Source organism: Panthera tigris, chromosome B3 (assembly GCF_018350195.1).
Source record: "Panthera tigris isolate Pti1 chromosome B3, P.tigris_Pti1_mat1.1, whole genome shotgun sequence".
NCBI lineage: Eukaryota > Metazoa > Chordata > Mammalia > Carnivora > Felidae > Panthera > Panthera tigris.
Window position 1 is genome coordinate 70,112,199 of NC_056665.1, and position 25,895 is coordinate 70,138,093.

The following is a 25,895-nucleotide window of genomic DNA, read 5'->3' on the forward strand; positions in this document are numbered from 1 at the left end:
TAGTGTATGCTCTTACTTAATGGCATTATATGTATTCTTTCTCCCAGTAATAAGATTCTGCAGGCTTGGGAGCAAGGATATTCCTCATATAGCTTCAATCCCTGTAAAACACTTGTACAATTTATGCTTTATTTTCCCACAACTTCATGCTCTCTAGTTCTAGAAGAACTCCTTTCACCAATGACACAGTAAGATTTCCATTAACTTCAGGCTATTGCTGCTACTCATTCACTTTGCATTTTTCTTTCTAAGAGACATGAAAGCAAGGAAAGGTGTCACCATCTTGTAAAGGGTAATTTACTGTAATCATCAGAAGAGATAGTACTGCTACTATACAGTGATTAAGAATGGTCATGGAAGATTTTTTTAAATCTGAATTGAAATATGGAATTGAACTATTGTACTTCTCAAGTGAAAAAAATGCATTGGAAGGTATTACAGAGATGACAGTGAAGAGGAAAAAAATTAGTGAACGTGAAGGCATAGCAATAACATTATACAAAATGAAACATGAAGAGGATAAAAATAGTTTTTATTATACAACTCTCTTTAAAAGGTAAATGTCAGTACACAGTGAATGTAATAACAATATGTTGTTGAATGTATTATCTCAATAGGTAATAGTACTCATTAATATAAAACAGCACAAACAGGCAAATGGAAGTACAATGTTATAACTTTCTTATATGATACCTGGAAATATGTAATATTGAATTTAGACTGTGATACATTAAAATGTACAGTATGTATTATCACCCTAAAATAAACACTAAAAGCTTCAAGAAAAGAGATAGCTAAGAGGTCAAGATTATTACTATGAATAAATTGAACTCAATAATAAATATAAAGAAAGGAAATATAAATAACACTCAGTGTTCAACAAAATACATAAAGAAGACAAAACTGGAAAAAACAGATGAAACAAATATAAAATAAAAAGATGGTCAATTTTAACTGAACTATGTCTATCTATTATCATGATATCTGTAAATGACCTAATAACCTATTTAAAGGCAGAGATTATTGTATTGGTTAAGATATATGTTACATACAAGAAACTGTATTAAAAATAAAGAGCCATACAATGAGAAAGAATGAAATATGGCCCTTTGTAGCAATGTGGATGGAACTAGAGAGTGTAATGCTAAGTGAAGTAAGCCATACAGGGAAAGACAGATACCATATGTTTTCACTCTTAGGTGGATTCTGAGAAACTTAACAGAAACCCACGGGGGAGGGGAAGGAAAAAAAAAAGAGGTTAGAGTGGGAGAGAGCCAAAGCATAAGAGACTCTTAAAAACGGAGAACAAACTGAGGGTTGATGGGGGGTGAGAGGGGGGGAGGGTGGGTGATGGGTATAGAGGAGGGCACCTTTTGGCATGAGCACTGGGTGTTGTATGGAAACCAATTTGACAATGAATTTCATATATTGAAAAAAAATAAAATAAAAAAAAATAAAGAGCCATATAGATGAAGAGTAAAAGGATAGTAAAAGAAATACTATGTTACTATATTACTATTTAACCAGACTGTGTTGTCTCTATTTACTATTATATCTTAACGAATTACCCCAAACTTAATGACTTAAAATAGCAAAACTTTATTCTCATATAATTCTTTAAGTCAAAAGTCTGATCCAACTCTCACTGGGCTATACTTGGAGAGTTGGCAGAGTTCCATTCCTTTCCGGAGACTATAAGAGTATCTGTTTCCTTCCCTTTTTCAATTAAACCAAAATGAAGCAGAGAATGTGAAAAATATAAATAAACATAAAACATGTGACAAGAAAGAAAATTTTAATCCAGTCTATATTAATGATAATCCTATTATGTGTCTATCATTTTTTCATGACTATTGTCATGCATTTACACACACACACACACACACACACACACACACACACACACATACAAACCCTAAAAGACGTCATACCATTTTTTTGTACAGTGTTCAGTACATATATATTTACATATATCAACATATTTGACAAGCTACCACATTTCTCTTTGTGATATTCAAATGTACCAGTTAATAAAATCTCTGTGCCTTTGTACTAGTCATCTTCTCTGTCTAGAATTTTCTGTCCCTGGGAAATTGCACAGGTATTTCTCTCAAGTCACCTGGAATATCAGCTAACCACCACCAACAAGACCTTGCTTAACAACCAAAAGCAAAGTAACTTCCATCTCCTGTCAAACTCTATCATGGCAGTATTTTCCACTTGCTTCAGAGCACTATCTCTCTTGGATATTATGGGGGTTTTTTTGGCCAATTTAATACTTTAATCTGTTTTTATCTATTTCAATATAACCCCAAGAGACCTAGAATCTTACCTGCCTTATTCACATACCTAGAATAGTGCCTGAAAATTGGAATTGCTTAATAAATTCAGTATTTCCTAAAATGACTGACTCACATAGTACACTAATGAATAAATGATTTAATTAATTCCAACTGAACTTTCTCCTTTGTTGCATGTCTCACTCTTCTATTCCATTCAGCAAACCATGTGACGACTCAGTAACCTCCTCATGGAAGCTTTCACTTCCTGGTTGCGAAGGGTATAAATCACAGGGTTCATCAAAGGAAAGATCACTGTGTGAAAGAGAGAAACCACTTTGTCAGCTGGGAAAGCTCTGAAGGGACGAGTGTAGATGAAGATGGCAGGTCCAAACATGAGAAACACAATGATAATGTGTGTGGTACATGTGGAAAGAGCCTTGTGTTTGCCTTCAGAGGTGTGTCCCTTCACACGATAGAGGATGACAGCATAAGAGGCCAGAAGCCCCAGGAAGCACAGCAGGGTAAGCAGGCCACTGTTGGAGACCATCAGGAGCTCCACCACAAAGGTGTCTGTGCAGGCCAGCTTGATGACCTGTGGCACATCACAGAAGAAGTTATCCAGCTGGTTTGGGCCACAGAAGGGCAAGTGGAGAATAAGGGCTACTTGCACAATGGAATGAGTAAAGCCCCCAAGCCACAGAGCCAACAGCAAGGCATAGCAGATTCTAGGGTTCATAACAGTGGTATAGTGCAAAGGATGACAAATGGCCATGTAGCGGTCAAAGGCCATCACAACAAGAAGGAACATTTCCCCTGCCCCAAGAAAGTGCAAGAAAAAAAGCTGAGTGATGCAGCCCCTGTAGGAGATTATTTTCTTCTCAGAGAGGAAGTCCATCAGCATCCTGGGAGCCACAATGAAGGAGTAGGATGCATCCAGGAAAGCCAAGTTGCCCAGAAAGAAGTAGAGGGGGGCTGTGAGGCCAGGGTCTGATCTGATGGTGAGGATGATGAGTAAATTTCCAGGGAGGATGGTGAGGTAGAAAACTAAGACTAGCACAAAGATCAGGAGTTGAGCCTGTTGAGACTGGGTGAGACCAAGGAGGATAAATTCTGTCACCACTGTGCTGTTCTCCCTCTCCATCTCTCCTCTGTCTGCAACATAACAAAGAACAAAATATCTGTTATAACCACCTTTTCATCTACTCCATAGCTCTTTTCAGATAAAAGCATTTACCACTTCTAACACTTGCCTAGCAGAAAAAAACACATGCCCGTAATTGTCTTATGTCTTGAGTTGACCTTTCTACCCTTCATTTCTTGATTCCCCCCTAAGCCATTGTTCTTATAACCACTCTCATTCCCATTTAACCATGAGCTTCTATGTAATGTTCTCCTCTAGGACTCTGGGCTAGTTTGCTTGAGGTATAGTTGAAATTTCCTCATTAAAAAACTTTAATCATTATGAAATTTGTCAGGCTTGTTGTTCTTTTGGTTAGTGGTGGTGCACTGTCTCTAATGTTATAATAGTTGCTGGCTTTTGGTCACTTCTTATTCCCACAGACCAAAGTACTTTGGCAAATTCTTCTTTCATTTCTTTCCTGTAGACTCCCTAGTTCTATGCCTTCTTTTCTAAATGTGTTTCTTACTTGTTCTGCTTTGGTGTCCTTGTGCACCTTTATTCCAAAATGGTTTAGGGTCTCAAACAAGAATCCTACATTCTCCTAACTTAGAGGTTTTCCCCTAGTTACCCTCTTGGTTGGTCCCCATCCTGAATCTACTACATACCCTGTTCTTAAATCCTAATTAATACTAACCCAGTTTTATTTGCTCACCATGTATCCATAACCTCCTTTTCCCTCAGATCTCAGAATGGTAGGCAAATGACATCCTTCCCACAAATATTTTCATGTAAAACTTATCATAATATATAAAATATTTTCAATATCTCAACTAATAAATCAAAGCATGATAGAGTTGGAATTGTCCATATAGAACATAAAGTATGATGTACTCATTGGACAGATGAGAAAAATAAAGGAATTGTAGTTAAGATTTTAATTTTGCAGCAACTTCTTCATTCTCATTTGCAAGTAGAGTAGATAAAAATAAGAGGTATGTATTTCTTAGTTTAAACTGATTAGTACATTATTAATCAGAGTCTGTAAATTGGTATTACTTAATTGTAATATTGCTTGCATAAATATTTACCCTTTCAGGCTGTAATCTGGTCTAAATAAGAACTCTACTTAGAATTATATTTGTGGTTGTCTTCTAATTTGTATGTTACTATAATAGTAGAAACATACTTTATAAATAAATACTCATATGTTTTGATATCTCTAGATGTTTGTTGGCACGAATGACTTAAAAACGGAAGATTGCTAATTGTAACAAAATATTATAATGTGACATATAACAATATTTCCCTTGATTTTTTTAATTTTTTTTTAATGTTTATTTATTTTTGAGACAGAGAGAGACAGAGCGTGAGTGGTGGAGGGGCAGAGAGAGAGGGAGACACAGAATCTGAAACAGGCCCCAGGCTCTGAGCTGTCAGCATAGAGCCTGATGCAGGGCTCAAACCCACGAGCTGTGAGATCATGACCTGAGCCGAAGTCGGATGCTTAACCGACTGAGCCACCCAGGCGCCCCTCCCTTGTTTTTTAATTACATGCAATAGTTGTTTTTAAAAAATACTATGGATACAATGGAATATAGTTTGGCAATAAGAAGGAATGATGTATTGCGACGTGCAGAAACATGAATGAACTCAAAAACATTATGCTATGTGAAAGGAACCAGTCACAAAGGACAGCATATGTATAATTCAATTTATGAAAATCTCCAGACAAGGCAAATCGTTAGAGACAGGAAGTAGAAGAGTGGTTGCCTAGGACTACGATGCAATGGGGAGTAACTGCTAATATGAGTTTTCTTTTTGGGGTGGGGAAAATGCTCTAAAATTTATCATGATGATGATGATACTTTCATAACTCTGTAAATACATTTAAAACCATTGAATTATGCTCTTTAAATTTTATGGTATGTTGATTATATTTCAATAAATCATTTTTTAAGTGCCATTTGATGTGGTGGGAAAAACTGGAGAGAGAAAAATTCCCAATTGAAATTTGTCACGAATTTTTGATAGCATCCCCAAAAGAGAAGGTAGGAAGAGAGGGGAGGAAAAGGAGAAAGACGAAAGAAACCTTAAGAAGTCCATAAAGAAACTCACGGGACACTTAGGCAATATGCTGGTATTTTAGGGCACAATTATTAGGAAACATCAGAACCTGTGATGTTCTATGTGATCAGTAACATTTGTAACTAGCCGCTAAATATTATAGAAAAGGAATTTATAACATGTGTACACATATTTGTACATACAGATACATGTTCACATAGGTATCAACACACACATAGTGAATTTGAGAAAGCAAACAAATGAACAAAGGGGAAAAAAGAGGGAGAGAATGAGAGGCAGTCTGAGAAACAGACCCTTAACTATAGAGAACAAACTGATGGTTACCAGAAGGGGATGGGGTGGGTGGGTTAAGTAGGTGATGGGGATTAAGGAGTCCACTTAGTGTGATGAGCAGCTGGTAGTGTGTGTCAGTGTTGAATCACTATATTGTACACCTGAAACTAATATTACAGTGTATGTTAAGTAACTGGCATTTAAATAAAAACTTAAAAAAAAAGAGGAAAAAAATATCTTTGGTGTCCTTGAAATTAACTTAGAAGTTTCCTTCTGTCTTTTACCCATGTGGATGCCTATTGGTCTCCACCTTTATTTCTTACTCTGCCTATACAAACCTGTTCTTAGGAAAGTAAGTCCACAGCACCCTCTGTCTATTTAGGTTTTGGGCATCCCAGGTAATCACTTACAGTAATTTCATGCTTTGGGGGGGTTGACATTTCAAGATCCAGGGAGCACTCTGAGAGTTACAGTCTCCCACTCTTTTTCTGCTTTTATTTTTCCAGTATCCATCTCTACTCCCTGTTACTAAAAGATGGACTTGCATATCACTTCACGTCTTTAATCCACTTTCTTCTCCCATTCCCATTTATATACCTTCTATTCCCGTGATTCTCAAATTGTGCTCATGATAGACACTGAGGACAGACATGCATCCAACGGACATTACTCTGCATAAAATGGATTCCTGAAAGAAAAAAAAAAGCCCCAGGCAATGATTCTCACAGGCACAAGCTTTTGTTGTAGTCAGATAAAGCAAAGAAGTATTGTCAGTGTAGGCTAAGACACAGACCTGAATGTTTTCATCACCCCTATCCTTCCTTAATAAAAAAAACACATCTGGCATTTTAGTGCATCTTTAGATGCACAGAGAGGGTGCTGGTACCTGTCCCTCTTACTCAGAGTGCAGACACACTGCCTCCACAGGTCACACTGAGCATGCCTGGACTCCTCCTGGAGCCAGGTGTTTGGGGACAGGTCACCTTCCTAGCATCTCCTTCATCTCTCCCCATGCATTTTCTCTTGCTCCTTTCTAAACGTTTCATATTTATCCATTCTCTTCCTACTAATTCTCTTTTATAGACCCACTTTCTCGAATATTCTTTTTACATTTGCCTTATTTTATTTTTCCTGTGGTTTCTCTCCACAGAGCCCTTGCTTTTCCTTCTTCATTACTCTTTCTTGTCCTTCCCTTTCTCTCATTTGCCCACATTCTTTTAGTCTTAATGTATTTTCACTTTGTTTCGTGCACACATTCTACATCATTACTTTCAATACCTGTCTTTCCATTAATTCTGAGACAATAGATTGCTCCAAGGTAGAGGGAGTATGGTAGGTGCTTCCTAAGTGTTCCATTCCAGTGGATTTTTCAACAGATTGAAAAGCTTAACTTGCTCTTCACTGCTAAGACTTTCTTCCTGAACATTAAACCTGCTGAAATTTACTTCGTCTCAAACACTCATTAGTTACTTCATGTTGTCTCAAATATTTTGTCTAACTCATTATGATAAAAATAAAGTGATTTACCTTTGTGCTTTGAAGTAAATCCCCTTAAAACCACCCCTGCCAATATGAATCCATTTAATGAAAGTTTGAAAATGACATTGTGTTTTCTGATACTATATTCATAACATTTTCAAATTATTAAAATACACTCTTATCCATTTCTATGAGTTTTGAAAACTGTGAATCGAACCGAAGAACATAAAAAATATTTAATCAATACTAAAGTTGAGGATTATATAAAACTTTATTCAATTGCACAAGTCTTCACCCAGACAATTGCTTATCAAATCAATGGGATGGCTACATTGGATGATGGAAACCTCTATTGTCCTTTAATATTTTCATGTTTTAGATAGTGTCATGAATGTTACAGATAGAACCCTGCTTTGGGAATTATTCTATCTTATTTAAGTTACTATAACTACAATTTGGTAGCTGTAAACCTTATGCAAATCATTTAGTCTTTTAAAATCTGAATTTTTTTTAATCTATAAAGGAGAAATAATATATCCACTCTTTCTACTGTGCAAGGTTGATATGAAGATCAAATGAGTTGATTAGTAGGCATATCACATCTACACAAACTGAACTGAGAAAGCACTCAGTGGGTAAACAAATTCTAGTAAAAAATGGTAAGTGGACCCTGTGTTAGTAGATTTTTGTGTCAGTGTGCTAGAGTTAATCCCAGAGAGGGTGACTGCTTAAATATGAGTCATTTCAAGGTAAACACTTATGTTGTTTCAAGGAAGGGTGCAAAGTTTTCTTACCTAATTCAGCTAGGATTGTGAATCAAGTCTTTCTTGTTTTAAGATCCCTAACTCTGAGCCATATGTAGTGTATCCTGGGACCATATGCAGGGAAAGAAATGCATGCCAACTGAGTGTGGGAACCAAGAGGTTTGCAAACTTGTGAAGTCGTGATGTTTGTGGACTCAGCCTATACCTTCTGACTTTACAATTCCTGACTTTCATTCTCCCCGTATCTCTGATTTACCATGGGGAAAACCTATTCATTTGTGTGATACCCAAATGGAAGTCCAGATGATTAATCTTCCTAAGATATTGGCATTTTCACTTCTTTATAATAATGTAATTAAAGATTTTAGCCCCCTTAATATAATACTATTCATGAGGAGGACAGACAGGAGGTATATTTGAGGGACAAGGTAGAAAATCCTATATGTCTGAATTTAGATCTTACCCTTTTTCTGTTTCTGCAGGATTATTAAAGCTTTTCTTGTGCATTTTAAGGCAGTAGGTGATGATTTTCTTATTCTATTCTTCCTTTCTGTTTCCTTTAAATATGAAGAATGACCAAAAATTTCACCTCCCTAAGGCTCCAGTGCTACTCTTAGACAAGGGGCCATCCTCTTCCTTCTGATGAAAAGGAGATTACCTGATCACTTCTGAATTTTTCCTTTAATATATATCCTCACGGTGGGACATCATAAATTCTGGAATCTGCTCTCTAATTTGTGATGCAGTAGGGAATATGCTTTGGAGTTTTTCAGCTACCTTAAGCATGCAGAGTGATTCCAGTGGGAATTATTAGAATGTCAAGTAGAAATAGAGAACATTTTAAGGAATAAAAATATTCAACAAGTGTGGCAGCTAAGTAAGGCCCGACTGGATCATGTCATCATTTTAAATTGGATGTTTTAACAGTGACAGTGTTAATGGACTGCCACACATGTTTATTAAGCATAATGAAAGTAGTGAGCCTGGGAAGGTTATTCTAGATCCTTCTATTTAATTCATGTAAGTGATGAGAAGGCATTGGTGTTTAAAGTGGTTAGTAGTGAGACTAATGGTAAGTATGTTAGTATGTTCATATTTTGGGCACAAAACAGAGATAAAAGATTTTTCAGAAATAATTCTCCTTAAATAAGAGAACTTCCTGATGTCTTATACACTAGTTCTTTTGATCTTAATATTTATAGTTACTCACTTTTTTTGAATATGTAGTTCCTATGTTCTGCCATAGCAAAATGAAGGTCTTTCTGCTTTTCAATTAAAGAATATTACATGAAAGAAAAAGTATTTAATCATAATAAATCCATTTAATATTGTTTCCTTGTTATACATTAAAAGGGAAGATAGGATAAATCTGAGTGATATTAATACTAAGGTAACAGGGGCACCTGGGTGTCTCAGTCAGTTGAGCGTCTGCTTCAACTCAGGTCATGGTCTCACAGTTTGTGAGTTCAGGCCCTGCGTTGGGCTCTGTGCTGACAGCTCAGAGACTGGAGCCTGCTTCAGATTCTGTGCCTCCCTCTCTCTCTGCCCCCTTTTCTGCTTGTGCTCTGTCTCTCTCTGTCTCAAAAATAAATAAAAATTTTAAAAAATTAAATTAAGGTAACAAACTTAAATTCTACAAAAGAAATAAAATATACAAATACACTTTCATTCAAATTTATGTCCGGTTCAGTCAGAGGTAGAGTGGGACATCATGAAAATGATGGGATGGAGATAATATTGTTGACCATTTTTTTTCTATTAAATTTGTGCTGCAAATAAATAACTTTGAATGTATGTCATTTTGCTTCTTGAAAGGATAAATTTCCAGAAAGACAGATAGCTAGAAATATAACATCAATGGAAGAGAGAGAACAGAAGGAAAAACATGACAGGACACAAATGGAAAAAATAGGAGAAAAGATAATGGGACAGAGAAACCATGATCACAGAGATACCTGTACCACAAAGCCACATGTACAAATACAGAAAAAGGTTGGGGGGAGAGGGAGGGAAGAAAGGGAGCAGAGGATCAGAGGAGAGAGGAGAGATCTTTGGAAATACAAAGTCTTTTTTGTTTGTTTTTTAATTACAAAACACCCAGGATAATATAGAGAACTTAACTAGTCTACAGTGGGCCTCTCATCTCAGGTGAGAAAGCATTTTAATCTCAGACAATTTTGTAATATTAAAAAGAAAGATGTAGGGGTGCCTGGGTGGCTCAGTCGGTTAAGCGTCCGACTTCGGCTTAGGTCATGATCTTGCAGTCCGTGAGTTCGAGCCCCGTGTCGGGCTCTGTGCTGAACGCTCAGATCCTGGAGCCTGTTTCAGATTCTGTGTCTCCCTCTTTCTCTGACCCTCCCCCATTCATGCTCTGTCTCTCTCTGTCTCAAAAATAAATAAACGTTAAAAAAAAGAAAAGAAAGATGTATGTGTGTGTGTGTGTCTGTGTATGTGTCTGTGTGTGTGTTTGTCTGTGTCCATGTGTGTTTTAAGAGGTGTATCTTAGGATGACCTGAACTAGTTTACTACACAAGGCATCCAGTAGTGATGAAAATATGAGACTGGAATTCAGAGGACAAGATTGTAGTCCTGGCTCCACCCACGATGGTTGTTTTTTTGGGAAACTGTTGCAGATTCCTCAGATATTTCCCAATCAGAAACCGTGGAAAGGAATTTCTTTCTTTTACAAAATGTTGTAAGTATCTATCATTTGGAAGGCTTAGTGTATGGATGGGTCAGCAATTCAGCACTAGTTATGCTACATGAAGTCCTTGCTCTCAGGGAGTTTATATTCCAGTGGAGGGAGCCAGTCAAAGAGCAAAGAGGATAGGTTTAAAACTGTCAAAAATGAAGAATATAACAGTGATGTGTTGGAGAACAAGCGGGGACAAGTAGGGTGTTCTTTTAGGTTGGGTATTAGAAAAGCCCTTTTTGAGGGGGTGACATTTAAGCTGAATAACTAGATAAATCTAGCTATGGGAGGTCTGAGAGAGGGCAGAACAGGCAATGGGAAGAGCAAGAACAAAGACCATGGAGGTGAAAGAGCTGGTGCATGGAGGAACAGAGAAGAACCCACGTGGTGATTAAGTCATGGGCAGACGGAGGAAAAGTATGAGGCCATGTCAGAGAGGTAGGCAGCAGTTGCACAGGATACGGCATGTAGTCATTCTTCTACCTGTGTACTCACAATTACAGTAGGGCTTTTGTAATCTGAAGGCCACTCTGGCCACTGTGGGGAAGAGGGATTTGAAGGAGGCAAGTGTAAAAGCAAGAACAGTTTCAAGATTTTGCAGTTCTATGCTCAGGAAAATTTGGGGACTTAGCCTGCTGGAGAATGGAGGAAGGAAGTGGGTAGCAGAAAGAATAAAGAGAACTCAACATGTATTTTTATGGTACAGTCATTTGGACTTGGTGATAGACATGATGTCTGAAAAGAGGAATCAGGATAACTCAAGAATTTGGAGGGATTAACTATGAATAATGGCATTGCAATTTAAAAACATGGAAGTGACTCAGACAAGATGAGTTTGTAATAGGAAAAACAGGAAATATGTATGCGTAGTTACACTTTTTAAGGTAAAAAACGATAAGTTAGGTGAGCAATCTTCCCATTGCAGTCTGTCATCCATACTCATCCTACCAGAAAGGAAACAATCAATTTCTTGTGTAAATTTTCAAAATTGTTACTGTGTAAATAATATTATATGTACATTTCCCCCTCTTTTAAACATATATTTGAAATATATCACACAATATCTTGTACTTTATTTTTCCCTTACAGGTTCTATTGGGAAAATTTTCATGTAATGCTTAAAGTATTTCCTAACTCTTTATATGGCTGCTTATTATTTAGTTTGTTTTTTCTCCTAATGGGGAAAATATAAGCTATTTACATTTTTTTGGGCTATCCCAATGTGTTCTGCAATAATTAAACCTAAATGTGTCACTTTTTGAATGCATGAAAGACAAGTCCTCAGAAATATAAGTAGAGGGTCAATATTAGTGTGTGAATGCATGTACTTGTTATTGTTTTCTGAAGTTTACTGAGTTGTAAGTTATGTACAATAAAATGAGCAAATCTTCAGTATACAGCTAGGGGAATTTTTGAGCATGTATATACCTTCTGACCATGACAAAGAACAAAATATGGAGTATTTCCAACATATCAGAAAGTTCCCTTGAAATTCTTTCTGGCCAATTACATCCCTGGAAATAACCACTATTCTTAAATTTATCAACATGGGTTAGTTTTGTATTTTTTTGAAAATAATATAAATGGGACCACAGAATATGTATTGTTTTGTGTCTGGCATTTTAAATTTATATATTTTTTGATATAGATCCATGTTTCTTTTTTTTTTAAATGTTTATTTATTTTTGAGACAGAGAGAGACACAGCATGAGCAGGGAAGGGGCAGAGAGAGAGGGAGACCCAGAATGTGAAGCAGGCTTCAGGCTCTGAGCTGTCAGCACAGAGCACGACGCGGGGCTGGAACTCACGAACTGTGAGATCGTGACCTGAGCCGAAGTCGGATGCTTAACCGACTGAGCCACCCAGGCGCCCCAAGATCAATGTTTCTTACTGATAAATATTCCACTTTCTAAATATATAGCAAGTGAAGAGGCTTTTTGCTTGAATTTAGAGGGAAACATAAATAAAGGCAACCAGAGCATTCTTGTATTAAATCTTTCCATGGACATTTGCTTTCATTTCTCTTGTGCACACACTTACGAGTTGGGTTGCTGAAACATAGGGTCAGGATATTTTTCATGCGTGAGAAATGTCCCTGCTTTTCCATAGTGGCTATGACATTTTACACCCCTGCTGTCAATATAGGAGAGAAACAATTGTTTTGTATCTTCACAAGAATTTGTATTTTTAGTCTAAATTTAGCAGTTCATTCAAGTTAGTGTGTAGTGGCATCTCATTGTAGTTTTGATTTACACATCCTGTTGAGGAATGGTAGTGAGCAACTTTTCACATTTTTGCTATTTGGATATCATTTTCTGTGTATTGTTCTTTCAAGCCTTTTGCCAAGACTCTGTATTTTCCACTCTGTCCTTTTTAGTCCAATTTAGCTATTGTGTTGCCAGAATAATTCTCTAAAAATTTTTTGTGTGTATACTTCATGCTTCAAAAGCCACATCCATAATTCTGTCTGAGACATATTTGTCTACTTTAAGTGTACTTGGCTAATGTGGACAAAACCCGTAGGATTCTTGATCTTATTTTCCAGCCATGATTCTACTAGGCACTGTGTCTAGTGTTTCTGAAGACTTAACAAAGGGGCTTGGAGCCTCATCATTGATTTATTCTTTATTCTGAAGCTTTTTCTTACATGAAGTTTTTATTTGTTTGTTTCTGCTATTTGGAGAGACTGTCATGGGTTGTCTACATTTCGTCTAAAATATTTTGAAAACTGATCCTAAGTATATCTTCTTAGGGTCTCTCTGTATTCCTGTACTTTATCCCACACAGTTCAAAATAATCATCTGGTTCTGTTAATATTCTGCCTAGAATACTCTTGAGCTGTATCTTTAAGGAAATTTGTACATTTTCCATTTTTATTCTGAAGACAGTGCATCTTGATTTAGAAAAATAAACTTTCTATTTTTACAAGATATAATAGCAAACAGTCTATCTTTTATATTCAGGTTAGCAAAGAAGGAATGACTAGGTAACAATAAAATTTTTAACATTTTAGATAAATCATAGAGCTCTTTTGATTTCTTTTCCTCTTCTTTTTTTTTCCATTGAGAGAGAGCATGAACAGTAAAGAGAGGCAGAGGGAGAAAGAGAGAATCTTAAGCTTGATCTCATGACCCCGGGATCATGATCTGAGCCAAAACTGAATCAGACTCTCAACAGACTAAGCCACCCAAGCGCCCCATAGAGTTCTTGATAGTGTAACACAGTGTGGCTTAAACTTTTTAAAATTTAATTATAAATTGCTGATATTGAAATCAGGAGACATCAGTATCTAGGAAAAAAGAGAGATGGCTAGAGGAAGAGAGGAAATCAAAAAAAGATTTAAAAAGGTGACAACAAAGGAGACAGGTGAGTTGGTTGGTAAGTTTGGTGTTTCACTGGCAGGTTTTGTGGCAGAGGTGGAGGCAACAGAGGAAATCCCAGGAATGGCTGTGAGGTTGTTCTCTGATACCTATTTCCCCTAGGCTATGCTGCCTTAACAGAGCTTCTACTAAGCCCATGTCCTCCATGATTCAGGCTTGCTCACTGCTTTCTAGCATTCAAAAGTTTTCTTCTGTTTTGTCTATTTTAGTTCCTGAATCCATATGTTATTTTGAATGTAGTGATACTTCATTATTCTACAGTTATGTTTGTTCTTGTTTAATCCAGTTGAAAAATTTTAAGAAAGTATCCCTCTGTAATAGCAGTATACTGGTTTTGAAGATCGTATCAGGCAGTGGTCTCTTTCTGGTAACTTTAACTCTCGTCATATGAAATATAGGGTGACAAAATAAGTTGAAGTTGAGCTTGCTTAGATCTGGAGATTTGATGTTAAGGTAACAGGACAAAAATAGATACCATCATTTTATTATTTATGTGTATATGTTTTTTTCTTCTTTCTCTCTCTCTTTTCTTTTTCTTTTCTTATTAGATGGATGTTTGATCTTATGGAGAAGTCAGTTGTTTTATCATTTCTAGGCAAAGAAGAGTCAATTCAAAATTCAGAAATTATAACTCAACATCAGCCTTCCAAATTCTTAAAACAAAAGCTGTATTACTATTGAGGAAAGAAATAAGTCATAATAGTAGATGATTCAGTATGAAGGAAAGAACCCTTTGCCTTCCACATTGCACTTTGACAGGCTAAATTCTCAATTAAAAATTAGAATACTTTTAGATGAATAGAACCTCTAGAATTCTTCTTGTTAGTCATTCATTTTTATTTATAATGAAATTGTGACAAATTTATTTCCCTGAACGGCTTGACACATTACTTTTTAAAATAAGAAGACTAAAGCTCGGTTGAGTTGTATGAAATGACCTATGACTTTGATGACTGTGTTCCTCTGTTTGAACTGAGAAGATGATGTGTATGCTTACAGAAACATGTAGACTAAATGTCAAATGTTCTAAACTACATTTTAATTTGTAAAACATGGTCATCCATTCAGGTGTTAGTGCCAGGGAAAAAGAGATTAGGTGTTAAATACTTCACTATAAATCAGATTATTTTGCTGAAAGGGACATATAAATTGGAAGACACTATTAATTATAGTGCACTGCTAGTTTACTTTTACACATGAGGTAAAATTAGGAAAAAAGAAGTCCACGAAATTCAGAAGACAAACAAATTTAAAATTTAAAAACAATCAAATAGCAAGATATCTGTTAAGCCCAGCCAACCTAGAACTCCTTCCCCCAGGTGACCTTTTACCTTGGAGAATATAATTAGACATTGGTTGTAAGAACTTACAACTGGCTGGAGACTCCACAAGGGAGGAAAAAGAAAAGGTTTCTGGTAAGAAAAAAAGCAAGATACTGCTCTATGATAATTAATATTATTTCCACAATTTGCCAAAGCATTTTCTTTTATTACCAGTACTGGTGATAGTGATGAGGTTTTTTGGGGTTATGGTGGAGCTTACGGGGTCCAGAGCCAATGGCCAAGAAAGAATTCTTGAAGACATTGTTGGTGCAAGAAGGTGATTTTATTAAACCATGGGAACAGGACCCTTGGGCAGGAAGAGATGCCTTGGGGCCATGAGGAGAGACTGGTTATATACTATAGAGTTGGGGGAGGTAAAGTCCAGGGGAAGTTTCCAAAGGGATTTTCATATGCTAAAGAAGACTCACAGGATACTGGAGGCCTCACTATTGTCAAGTTAAAGTTGTTTTCCCTATAGCAAAGCATTAGCATTGAGACTGGTGGGAGCCTTGGGGCAGGTGCTCAGGTCGTGATCTCCTGGTCTGTGAGTTCAAGCTCCTTGTCCAGCTCTGTGCTGACAGCTCAGAGCCTGGAGCTTGTTTCAGAATCTGTGTCTCCCTCCCTCTCTTTCTGACCCCCCACCCCTTCCCTGTTCATGCTCTGTCTTTCTCTGTCTCAAAAATAAATAAACGTTAAAAAAAAAAAAAAAAGACTGGCCGGAGCCTCAAGTATTTGTCAATGGGCTGCAGGTTATAAGGAAATTTAGTTTTACCTGCCATTTCCTTCTGCCTTTGTTTCCCACATCAATAGGGCACCATCCGAAATCCTACTTTAAACCACTTTATTTGTTTTTGTTATTTATTTTTTTAGTAACCAGTTCCTGTTTTTAATTCCCTTTATGTATGAGAAATATCTTGCAGGTGTTAAGATGAAATGATCTTAAATTATAGATTGAATTTTTTTCCTGTGTGTGCATCTATGAAGCTATTTAACTTATCAAATTAGAAAACATTTATCACACAAAAATTTCCCTTGGGCCCCTTTGTAGTAAATATTCACTGTTAGAGCTAAGGACTTCTCATTTCTGACACTAAATATCATTTTTATCTATTTTTAAGTTTCACTTAAATAAAATCTTACAATATGTACTCTTTTGTTTTGAGTGTCTTCTGACTAACATAATGTTTTAGAGATATATCTATGTTGTTGCATGTAGTAGCTTAAAAAATGTTTTAAAATTTATTACTGAGTAGTATTCCACCATGAATGCACCTTAATCCCATCTGGTATCTACTTCTTAGATGACTTAAACTAACATAATTAGTATTGGGAGTGGTCTGAGAGCACAGGTGATATATGGGTATTGTGGTCGGTTCACTCACTGCCTGGTGTGCAAATAGGACTCCATTACAATTGGTGTTTGGGACTAGACAAGTACTGGCATTATATAAATGTCCGATTGCTCAAGACTTCAGTGGTGGTGGGGTGTCTGGCTGGCTTGTCAATGGAGCAAATGACTCTTGATCTCAGGGTTATGAGTTCAAGCCCCACATTGAACTTGGAGCCTACTTAAAAAAACAACAACCACAACAAAACAAACAAACGAACACCTAAAGATTTCAGTGGTGGTGACCTGGGGAAACATCTTGTGGAAAATGAATGCTATTATAGGTGAATGATTCAGGCATTTAGTCATTTGTAAAATAAGGGGAGAAAAATTCCTACAAATAGAGGAGTTGTTTGCTGATTTTAAGTTGTGTTGATGCCTTGGAATAATATACTGAAGACCAGAACAAGCAGTTATAGGTTAAGTGTAGGGATCTAAATAACTCTTTTGTAGTTGACAAAGAAGTCCTTATCTCCTGTAGTGGGAATATCTTAGACAAGGAGTAGTCTGAAGATCTAACAGACTTACACAGTTCCAACAAAATATAAACACTCAAGCAAGGCATGTGTGTTACGGTAAGGTCAAGGCACTAGAAGGGAAAATCTAGGACCCTGAAATCTGGCATGAGTACCTCTGGATAAATGCCCCTGAAGACTTTGGCTCTGCAGTCTCCTTCATTTTTGTAATAGCAAGAACTTCCTCCTGCTCAAGGAAGTTCCAGAGCCTTTTCTCCTGTAAGGCAGCAGGTGACCCTGTAGGCATGGCCTAAGTTCCTCTCCAGGGAGATAACTACAGTTCCAGCCTGACTCGGGATACATTGGGCCTGATAAGAGGGGAAAGAAACCTACACAAAAGCAAGTTCAAGAATGAGCTTTCATGTATAAGCAAGAGCTATGTGACTTTTAAATGGGAGTATTGAAGTTACACACTGTTCTCTTGACCTTGGTGAGCATCATTATGGGAGTTGTTTTAATTCTCTGTCAGGTAACTCATATACCTCCATTTTATTAAGGTCAATTCCTGAGGATTTATCTTGTTCCTTTTTTTTGGAACATTGTGTCTGGTTCTCCACTTTCCTCAATTCTCTGTGTTGGTGTCTGCACACTGGACAACGTAGGCACTTCTCTCAGTCTTCACAGATCGGTTTTATGCAGGAAGAGATCCCCACCAATAAGCCTGGCCAGAGATTCTGGGGGGCTCTCCAATGTTTTCTCTCCCCAGGAAGAAGCAGCCTGCTTCTTGGCAGTGATTTTTGTTTTCTCACTCTGTGCAGAGCTTAAGGGAGCATGTAGGGGAAGCTCTGGCATCTATCAGCCCAAGCTGCATCTCTATTCTCCCCCAGCTGGTTAGACTATGCTAGAACCATCAGAGCTTCAGGATTGGTGAGAGAGATGCTAGTTGTGAAGCCCCATAGAAGTTAGGGTGCTGGATGCATGGATCAACTCCTGTACTCTCCTGGGAGAAGCTGAGAGCTGGGATTTTTTAATGTACTCACTTTGTGTTGAATGGGAAGGAAAATCAATGGCATCTACTAGCCCGAGCTACTGCCTCTGTTCTCCCACAGGCAGCTAGACTCTGCCAGACCTGTCAGAGCTCCAAGACTGGGAAAACAGAATCTAGTCCTCAGGGAGACCTCTCTGAAAAGCTGGGGCACTGAACGTGTGAATCAACTCCTTCCCTCCCCTTGGTGAAGCTTGGAGCTAGTGTATCTTCTCTTGATCATATGATACTGTGACAGGGAGGGACTCTGGTGAGAGGGTGTCCTGAAACTCCTTAATTGCTTCAGTGAGCCAAGTTTTGCATTCTCCTGGGGGGTGCAGGAGACTTTCAATTAGTTTTAGATTTTTCTCAAAAGGAATTTTTCCATAAATTGATGAACTGTTGTGTTTGTGGGTGTATGGAGGCATTTGCTACTCTGCCATGTTGCTGATATGGCTCTTAGCATTCAAGTATTAATTCATGCTGCCATCTGGTTTAATCTTAAAAACATTAGGCTAAAGGAGAGAAACTAGTTGCAAAAGACCATATCCTTGCTCCCCTCTCCCCACACCTAGGTAACCATCAATCTACTTTGTGCCTCTAAAGATTTGCTTGTTGTGGACACTTTATACAAATGGATTCATGCAATATGTGGTTTTCTGTGTCTCTTCTTTTGTATTGTCAAATTTTTCAAGATTCATGCATGTTATACCATGTATCAGTACTTGATTCCTTTTTGTTGTCAGATAATATTCCATTGTGTAGGTGTACTGTTGGGAAAATAAGTAAAGTTCTGCACCATAAGATGGCCAACGGGACTAAAACAAGCTCTAGTTTCTAGCTTAGAGAACCCTCTTCCGGGTTCTTCTTCCTGCCCTGTTGCCGTGTATGCCAAATTACTACTAATGTGGAATGCAGAAGTAACAGACTATAAATTGCCTCCCATGCTTGTGCTCACGGCTCAGATCTTTGGAGAAATGGTCTCCTCTGAGTCTGCCAGTGTTAAATAAATCTCCAATCCACCAAGATCTCTGAGTGCTGCTTGGTTTTTCCACCAGCGTTCCAGCCTGGTTCCATAACAATACCACCTTTGGTTTATCTATCAGTTAATGAACATTTAGGTTTTTAAAATTTTGTTACTATTATGAATAAAGCTTCTGTAACCATTCATGTTCAGTGTTTTGTTTTTTAAAGTTTATTTATTTTGAGAGAGAGAAAAACACAGCACTTGAGCCAGGGAGGATCAGAGAGAGGAGGAGAGAGAGATGCCCAAGCAGGCTCCTCACCAGCAGTGCAGAGCCCAACACAGAGCTTGAACTCACTAAGCATGACCTGAGCCAAAACCAAAAGTCAGGTGCTTAACTGACTGAGCTGCCCAGGCGCCCCAATATTCAATCTTTTGTGTGGGTGTGTGTTTTCATTTATTTTGCTTTTACATATTCAGAGTGAAATTGCTAGATCACATGGTAGCTCTATGTTAAACATTCTGAGGAATTGCTAAAATTCTTTCCAAAATGGTTGCACCATTTTACATTCCATCAGCAATGTATGAAGGTTCCAACTGCTCTATGTTCTCAACTGTCTTTTTGATTATAGCCATCTTGGTATGAAATGGTTTCTTACTGTGATTTTCATTTGTATAGCTCTAATGACAAATGATGTTGAGCATCTTTTCATGTGCTTATTGCCCATTCATATATCTTCTTTGGGGACCTTTTTCCTTAGATCTTTTGCCCATTTTTAACTGAGTTATTTGTCTTTCAATTCAAGAATTGTAAGAGTTCTTTATGTATTCTGGACCCATGTTCTTTATCAGATCCATGATTTCTAAATATTTTTTTCTCCCATTTCATGATTGTTTTCACTTTCTCCTGACTGTCATGTTTGCTGGGATGTTTTTGTTTCTTTGTTTTGTGATTTTTGATTGTGAATTTTTATTTGTAAAACCTTTCTTTGGTAGTTTAGTGTAGACTATTTTCAAGGAGCATTTTGCTTTTCAGTGAATATTTGTGTTTACCTTTGCAAATGCCTGAGCCTACATTCTTAAGTAGTAGGTTAAAATAAAACTGTAACTTTGATGTATGGGAACATACAAAGACTATGATAGCAAACCCAGCTTTTGTGAACGGCACATTATTGTCACTACATCCAGATTCAAGTTTGGGTGACATTTTTTTTATTGCTGTCGGCTTCCAGTAGGCAGGTTTTCTTCTAATAATCTCTTTTATTTTATTTTATTTTTTCAGAACCTGAGCACTCAGCATTACCTCCAGTCAGTTTCCATCCCTGTTCAGGACCAAAGCCCAATCTATAGTACTCTCTCAAATTTGTAGCTTCTCTAGGTAACAGTATTCAGTAGATGTTCTCAGTAGATGAGCAATGTTTCAGTGCTGGTTTACCCTCCTGGAATGGACCTCAGTTTCATATTGGGACTCCGATGTGATTTGTTTACTTTCTTTTAAAACCTTTTAAAATTGATTTTAATGGTTATTTTAGATGATTCTAGTAATCTTAGATATTTTTTAACCAGAGGGTTTTTGGATTTTGAGTGTGCTTTACTACAGTCACAAAAATCTCACGTAATGTTTAATCAGTTGGAGTATACTCCCATCCACCAGTGGATGTATGTTTTACTTTATAAATGGCTATGATTTGTCTAATATAGGGTGTGCTATAATGTAAGACTGAGATTTTAGGTTTACTGTGTAGAAATAGAATTGAATGTAATTTTTATAGCAAATATTCTAAACTTGCTTTATTTATTCTCTTCCATTTGCCTGAAATTCTTCATGTATTCCATGTTCATTTTCTTTAATTACAAGGCTCTCACCTGTAATTCAATTACTAAAATATATGAGCAATATATGCCCTTATATACTCTAAGTTTTTAACAGATAATATCTCACAGAAGTGCATGTATTCCTTTAAAAAATTTTTTTTTAATCCTTATTTATTTTCGAGAGAGGCAGCGTGTGAGCAGGGGAGGAGTAGACAGAGAGGGAGACACAGAATCGGAAGCAGGCTCCAGGCCCCGAGCTGTCAGCACAGAGCCCAACACAGGGCTTGAACTCACGAACTGTGAGATCATGACCTGAGCCGAAGGTGGATGCTCAACCGACCTAGCCACCCAGGTGCCCTGAAGTGCATTTATTCCTTAAGTGTAAGTCAAATAACTGCTAGAATATAGTTATTTCGTCATTTCTTTATTCATTCAGTAGGTACATATGAACTTCCATGAGCCAATATACATACTAGATACTGGAGATATGTAGAGTCTAGTGCCTTAAGATAGAACTAACATTAACCTATAAGTATACAATTCATTATTGCTATAACTTGTGCAAAGGATGGAAATCGCAGCATGCTATAAATGAGTGAAATAAAGAAATATAAACTGGCCAAGGACATATAGGAGAAGTATTCTAAAATGTAATATTGTGTCCAGGTTCTGTACTCTAGGAAGAAGTTAGCTGGGTATAGGAGTGATGGAAGGTCATTGTAGATGAAGGAAACAGCCTGGAAATAGTCCTAAATTAAGATGCCTGATAACTTGGAAAGTTTGAAAGAAAGTCAGTGTTAATATAACATTATGAAAAGAGGTAGATTAGAGCAAATTTCCAGAGACAGGCTGGGTTTTAAAGGTCAGTTAAGGATGTGAACCTATGTCTTAATGCCACAAAATAATTTTAGCCAGAGAGGAAACATTGGGACCTGCATTTTAATCACATCACTCTGGATAGTTGTAGAGAGTGCATTCAATAGAGGAAAGAACTTATGCAGTAGTTTAGGATCAATAGAAAGCTGTTGCCTAGAGGAAGCAAGAAATGTTGGTGTCTTGAATTGGGAGAGAATACTTAAGATTACTATCAATGAATATGATATTTTCAATTTAGCATGCACTGCCCCCTCCTCAACACTCACAACCAAATCAGATTTAGCTGATAATTGCAACAAGGATTATAAGCTTATTAGAGGCAAATTTAACTGAAGTTTTATGTAAAGCACTTGGAAAGAAAAAGTTACATTGATATATTGCATAAAATCAAGAAATATGCTCCTATTTTTATTTATTGAGGTTTGAAAGTCAACTGTGCATACATACTTACGATATTTCTTGGAGCATTTGGTTTCAAGGATGCTTTATGTAGTTCTACTGAAATTGTCCTTACATTGGTTTCTTCCCTCTGGTATCTCACATTCTCTCTTTCATTTTATATTCATTATGCTGTCAGATTTAATTATTTATTATTTTTTTTTGTCTCATTGCATCAAGAGATTAGATTCATATTTTTTCTCATTGTTGTTTACATTATCTCAATCATGATTTGTACTGGTCCATCATTTAAAGGTAGTATAACTTTATGAATGTCATTAACAATCCATATCTATTAAAATCATCTCTATTAGCATTCACCATATATATATTTTCATATTTACATCTCCACTAATAAATAGATATTGAATATCTATGGAAAAGTGCTTGATGATTTAAAATGTTTATTTTGCTGTAGGACATTCATTATCATTATGTGTTTTAACAGCAGTAAATGTGAATTAAGATATTTTATTATTTTCTGCACTGATTGTGGTTCTGCACTGGTCTAAGATAAAAGTGAACTTCATGTATTGTATAGAATCTATGAAAATTATGTTAGCATAATATTTGGAAGTTGTGTTAATTATATAGTGTTCAACTGGGGTGCCTGGGTGGCTCAGTTGGTTGAGTGTCTGACTTCAGCCCAAGTCATGATTTCACAGTTTGTGGTTTCGAGCCCCACATCAGGCTCTGTTCTGACAGCTCAGAGCTTAGAGCCTGCTTCAGATTTTATGTATCCCTCTCTCTCTGCCCTTCTCCCACTCATGCTCTGTCTCTCTCTCTCTGTCAGAAATAAACATTAAAAAATCATATATATATATATATATATATATATATATATATAGTGCTCAAGTCTAAGAGTCCTATAAGAGTTCTATGTGGAGATAACATTTTGGAACTGTAATTTTCTCATGGCCTCTTTCATTTTCTGATTTCTCAGGGTATAAATAATAGGATTTAGTAAGGGTGTGAAAACAGTGTAAAATACAGCAAGGACTTTATTTCCTGAGAAGCTATTGAATGGCCAGGCATAGATAAAAATACAAGGTCCAAAGAACAGAGTGACCACAATCATGTGTGCAGACAGTGTGGACAGTGCCTTGGAGAGACCTCCCAATGATTTTTGTTGCACGGTGATCAGGATGACAATGTAGGAGGCAAGAAGGAGGATGAAACAGATGAATGAGAGCAGCCCACTATCAGCAATGACAAATAATTCCAGGGTATACGTTTCCATACAAGCAAGCTTAATCACAAGGGGAAGGTCACAAAATATATTGTCTATGACATTGGGGCCACAGAAAGGCAAGTTTACTGTTAATACCATCTGGCTCATGGTGTGTATAAAACCAATTATCCATGAAAGTATCATAAACCCACTCAACAGCCTGTGGCTCATGATTTTCCTGTAGTGCAGGGGTTTACATATGGCTACATATCTGTCAAAAGCCATAGCTATCAAAAGAGTCATCTCAGCACCCCCAAAGAAGTGCATAAAGAACATCTGAGTCATGCAGCCCCATATGGAGATGATCTTGTGTTCACTGAGTAAGTCTGTGATCATCTTGGGTGTGGTGACTGTGGAGAGACACATGTCCAAAAAAGAGAGGTTTCCAAGGAGGAAGTACATGGGAGAATGAAGGGTGGAACTAAATGTCACTGTGACCATAATGAGAACATTCCCCAACACAGTAGCACTGTAGATTAAGGAGAATGTTACAAAGAAGAAAATCCGAAGTTCCCATTGTCCAGAAAATCCTAGTAAGATAAACTCAGTCACTACAGATCCATTTTTAAGATCCATTTACTTGATTCAGAAAGACTCCAGAAGTTCTTTTATACAAAGAGAATAAAAAAAAGCCACATTAGCACTGATGTTTTCCTATTTCTAATTGATGATAATAATTGATATTATGAGAACACATAATCTTAAATATATCGGCATCACTATCTATAATTTGAAATTATTTTATGGGTTATATCATTCTGAAATAATATTCTCATAGTTATGCAGCAATTAAAAAGAATTTGTAAGAATGGAAGTTTTATTTTCTATTGTTTTATTTGATCACATGATACTCTTATCAGTTGATCTTGAGTCACTAATTTGCTCACTTGCAAAAATTGGATAAGTAGTTACATTAGTATTTATTTTTCCTTTTATTATCACAATTTTCTGTCACCTCTTGAGATTATGTTAAAATAATATATAAGGAATATAGAATTCAGAAGATGAGGAAATTGTGTTGTCCTATATCACTGAAGTCATTTTTTAAGGTTATTCTTTATTTCTGAAATAAGTGAAGAAAGTACACACACATACATACACACACACACACACACACACACACTCTTAGAGGCTAATTTATACATGAAAGAAAATCTTTATGAACTTCTTTTCCTAATTCCTCATATTACTGTTGTTCATAGTGAGAAGTGTACATGTTCTGTGTAAATGTATGTAACTGGTAGTTAAGAGGCAATTAGTCAAATGATTCAACTCTAACATACAGATTTGTTTTTGGTTGTGCCATGTCATACTAAATTGTCTTTACTTAGCTTTTAGACATTGTTCATAGGATCTAGAGTGATTAAAAATAATAACTATTAAGCTATTAGTATGTGCTAAATATTACTGTGTTCTAAGTGTTTCACATACATTAACACATATAATGCTCAAAGAATCTCATGAGGTGAATATTATGATTATTCTTATTTTGCATATAAGAAAACTATGGCATAGAAATATTTAACGACTTACAGGTACTCAGCTAACAAAGTCAAAGCTGATATTCAAGCCCAGTCAGTCTGATGCCTGAATTTGACCTCATACCAATATACATATTGCCTACAAAGTTAAAGGAATGTATTTTTTATGGTCTAGTCAAGTATTGATTGAATTCATATGTTCCATGTGGTTTCCTTAGGAGGTATGATTTGGCAGGTATGTTGGAATCCTTCTGTGTTACAGCTAATTACACTGTGTTTTCTTATAGAATGAATGAATGCCCTATGTCTAGAGACAATCTAAAGATACATAATAATGAAGCTAAAAATAGCAGTAAACCAAATAAAAAAACACTTAATTTAGTACATGGTGATGTAACATATTGTAAGAATTTTAAAAGAATGGAGACCAGGGGCATCTGGGTGGCTCAGTCAATTAAGCATCCTACTCTTGATTTCGACTCAGGTCATGATCTCAAGGGTTTCTGAGTTCGAGCCCCACATGGGGCTGCATGCTGACAGTGTGGAGCTTGCTTGGGATTCCCATTCTCTCTCTGCCCCTCCCCCACATGTTCTCTCTCCCTCTCTCTCTCAAAATAAATAAATAAACTTAAAAAAAATGAAAGGAGACCAATTCCCAAGGACACTTTTAGATACAGCTTTAAGTTTGGTTGCTGTTATCTTCAAAACATTTAAAAATTAAAAATAATCCCCATGGGAAGAACAAGGCTCAGAGAATATGTGAGGATTTATAGGAAGAAGAGAATAAAGAACAGTGAGTAGGAGGAGTGGTACATTTAGAAAAGGGA

The 25,895-nt window shown here is 36.7% G+C and overlaps 2 protein-coding genes across 2 annotated transcripts; both read right to left on the reverse strand.

The window, feature by feature from the left end:
* Positions 1 to 2,496: 2,496 nt before the first annotated feature.
* LOC102960546 (olfactory receptor 4N5) lies at positions 2,497 to 3,423 on the reverse strand. Its single transcript, XM_007087461.2, has one exon. It carries the CDS (start codon positions 3,421 to 3,423, stop codon positions 2,497 to 2,499), a length of 927 nt encoding a protein of 308 aa, XP_007087523.2.
* A 19,810-nt stretch (positions 3,424 to 23,233) lies between these two features.
* Positions 23,234 to 24,166, reverse strand: LOC102968682 (olfactory receptor 4L1-like). Its single transcript, XM_007087485.2, has one exon. The coding sequence runs from the start codon at positions 24,161 to 24,163 to the stop codon at positions 23,234 to 23,236; it is 930 nt and encodes a 309-aa protein (XP_007087547.1). The 5' UTR covers positions 24,164 to 24,166.
* Between the last annotated feature and the right edge of the window lie 1,729 nt (positions 24,167 to 25,895).

Bases quoted from the DNA above. Each gene is read 5' to 3' on its own strand.
- LOC102960546 (XM_007087461.2), bottom strand. From the start codon at position 3,423: ATGGAGAGGGAGAACAGCACAGTGGTGACAGAATTTATCCTCCTTGGT.
- LOC102968682 (XM_007087485.2), bottom strand. From the start codon at position 24,163: ATGGATCTTAAAAATGGATCTGTAGTGACTGAGTTTATCTTACTAGGA.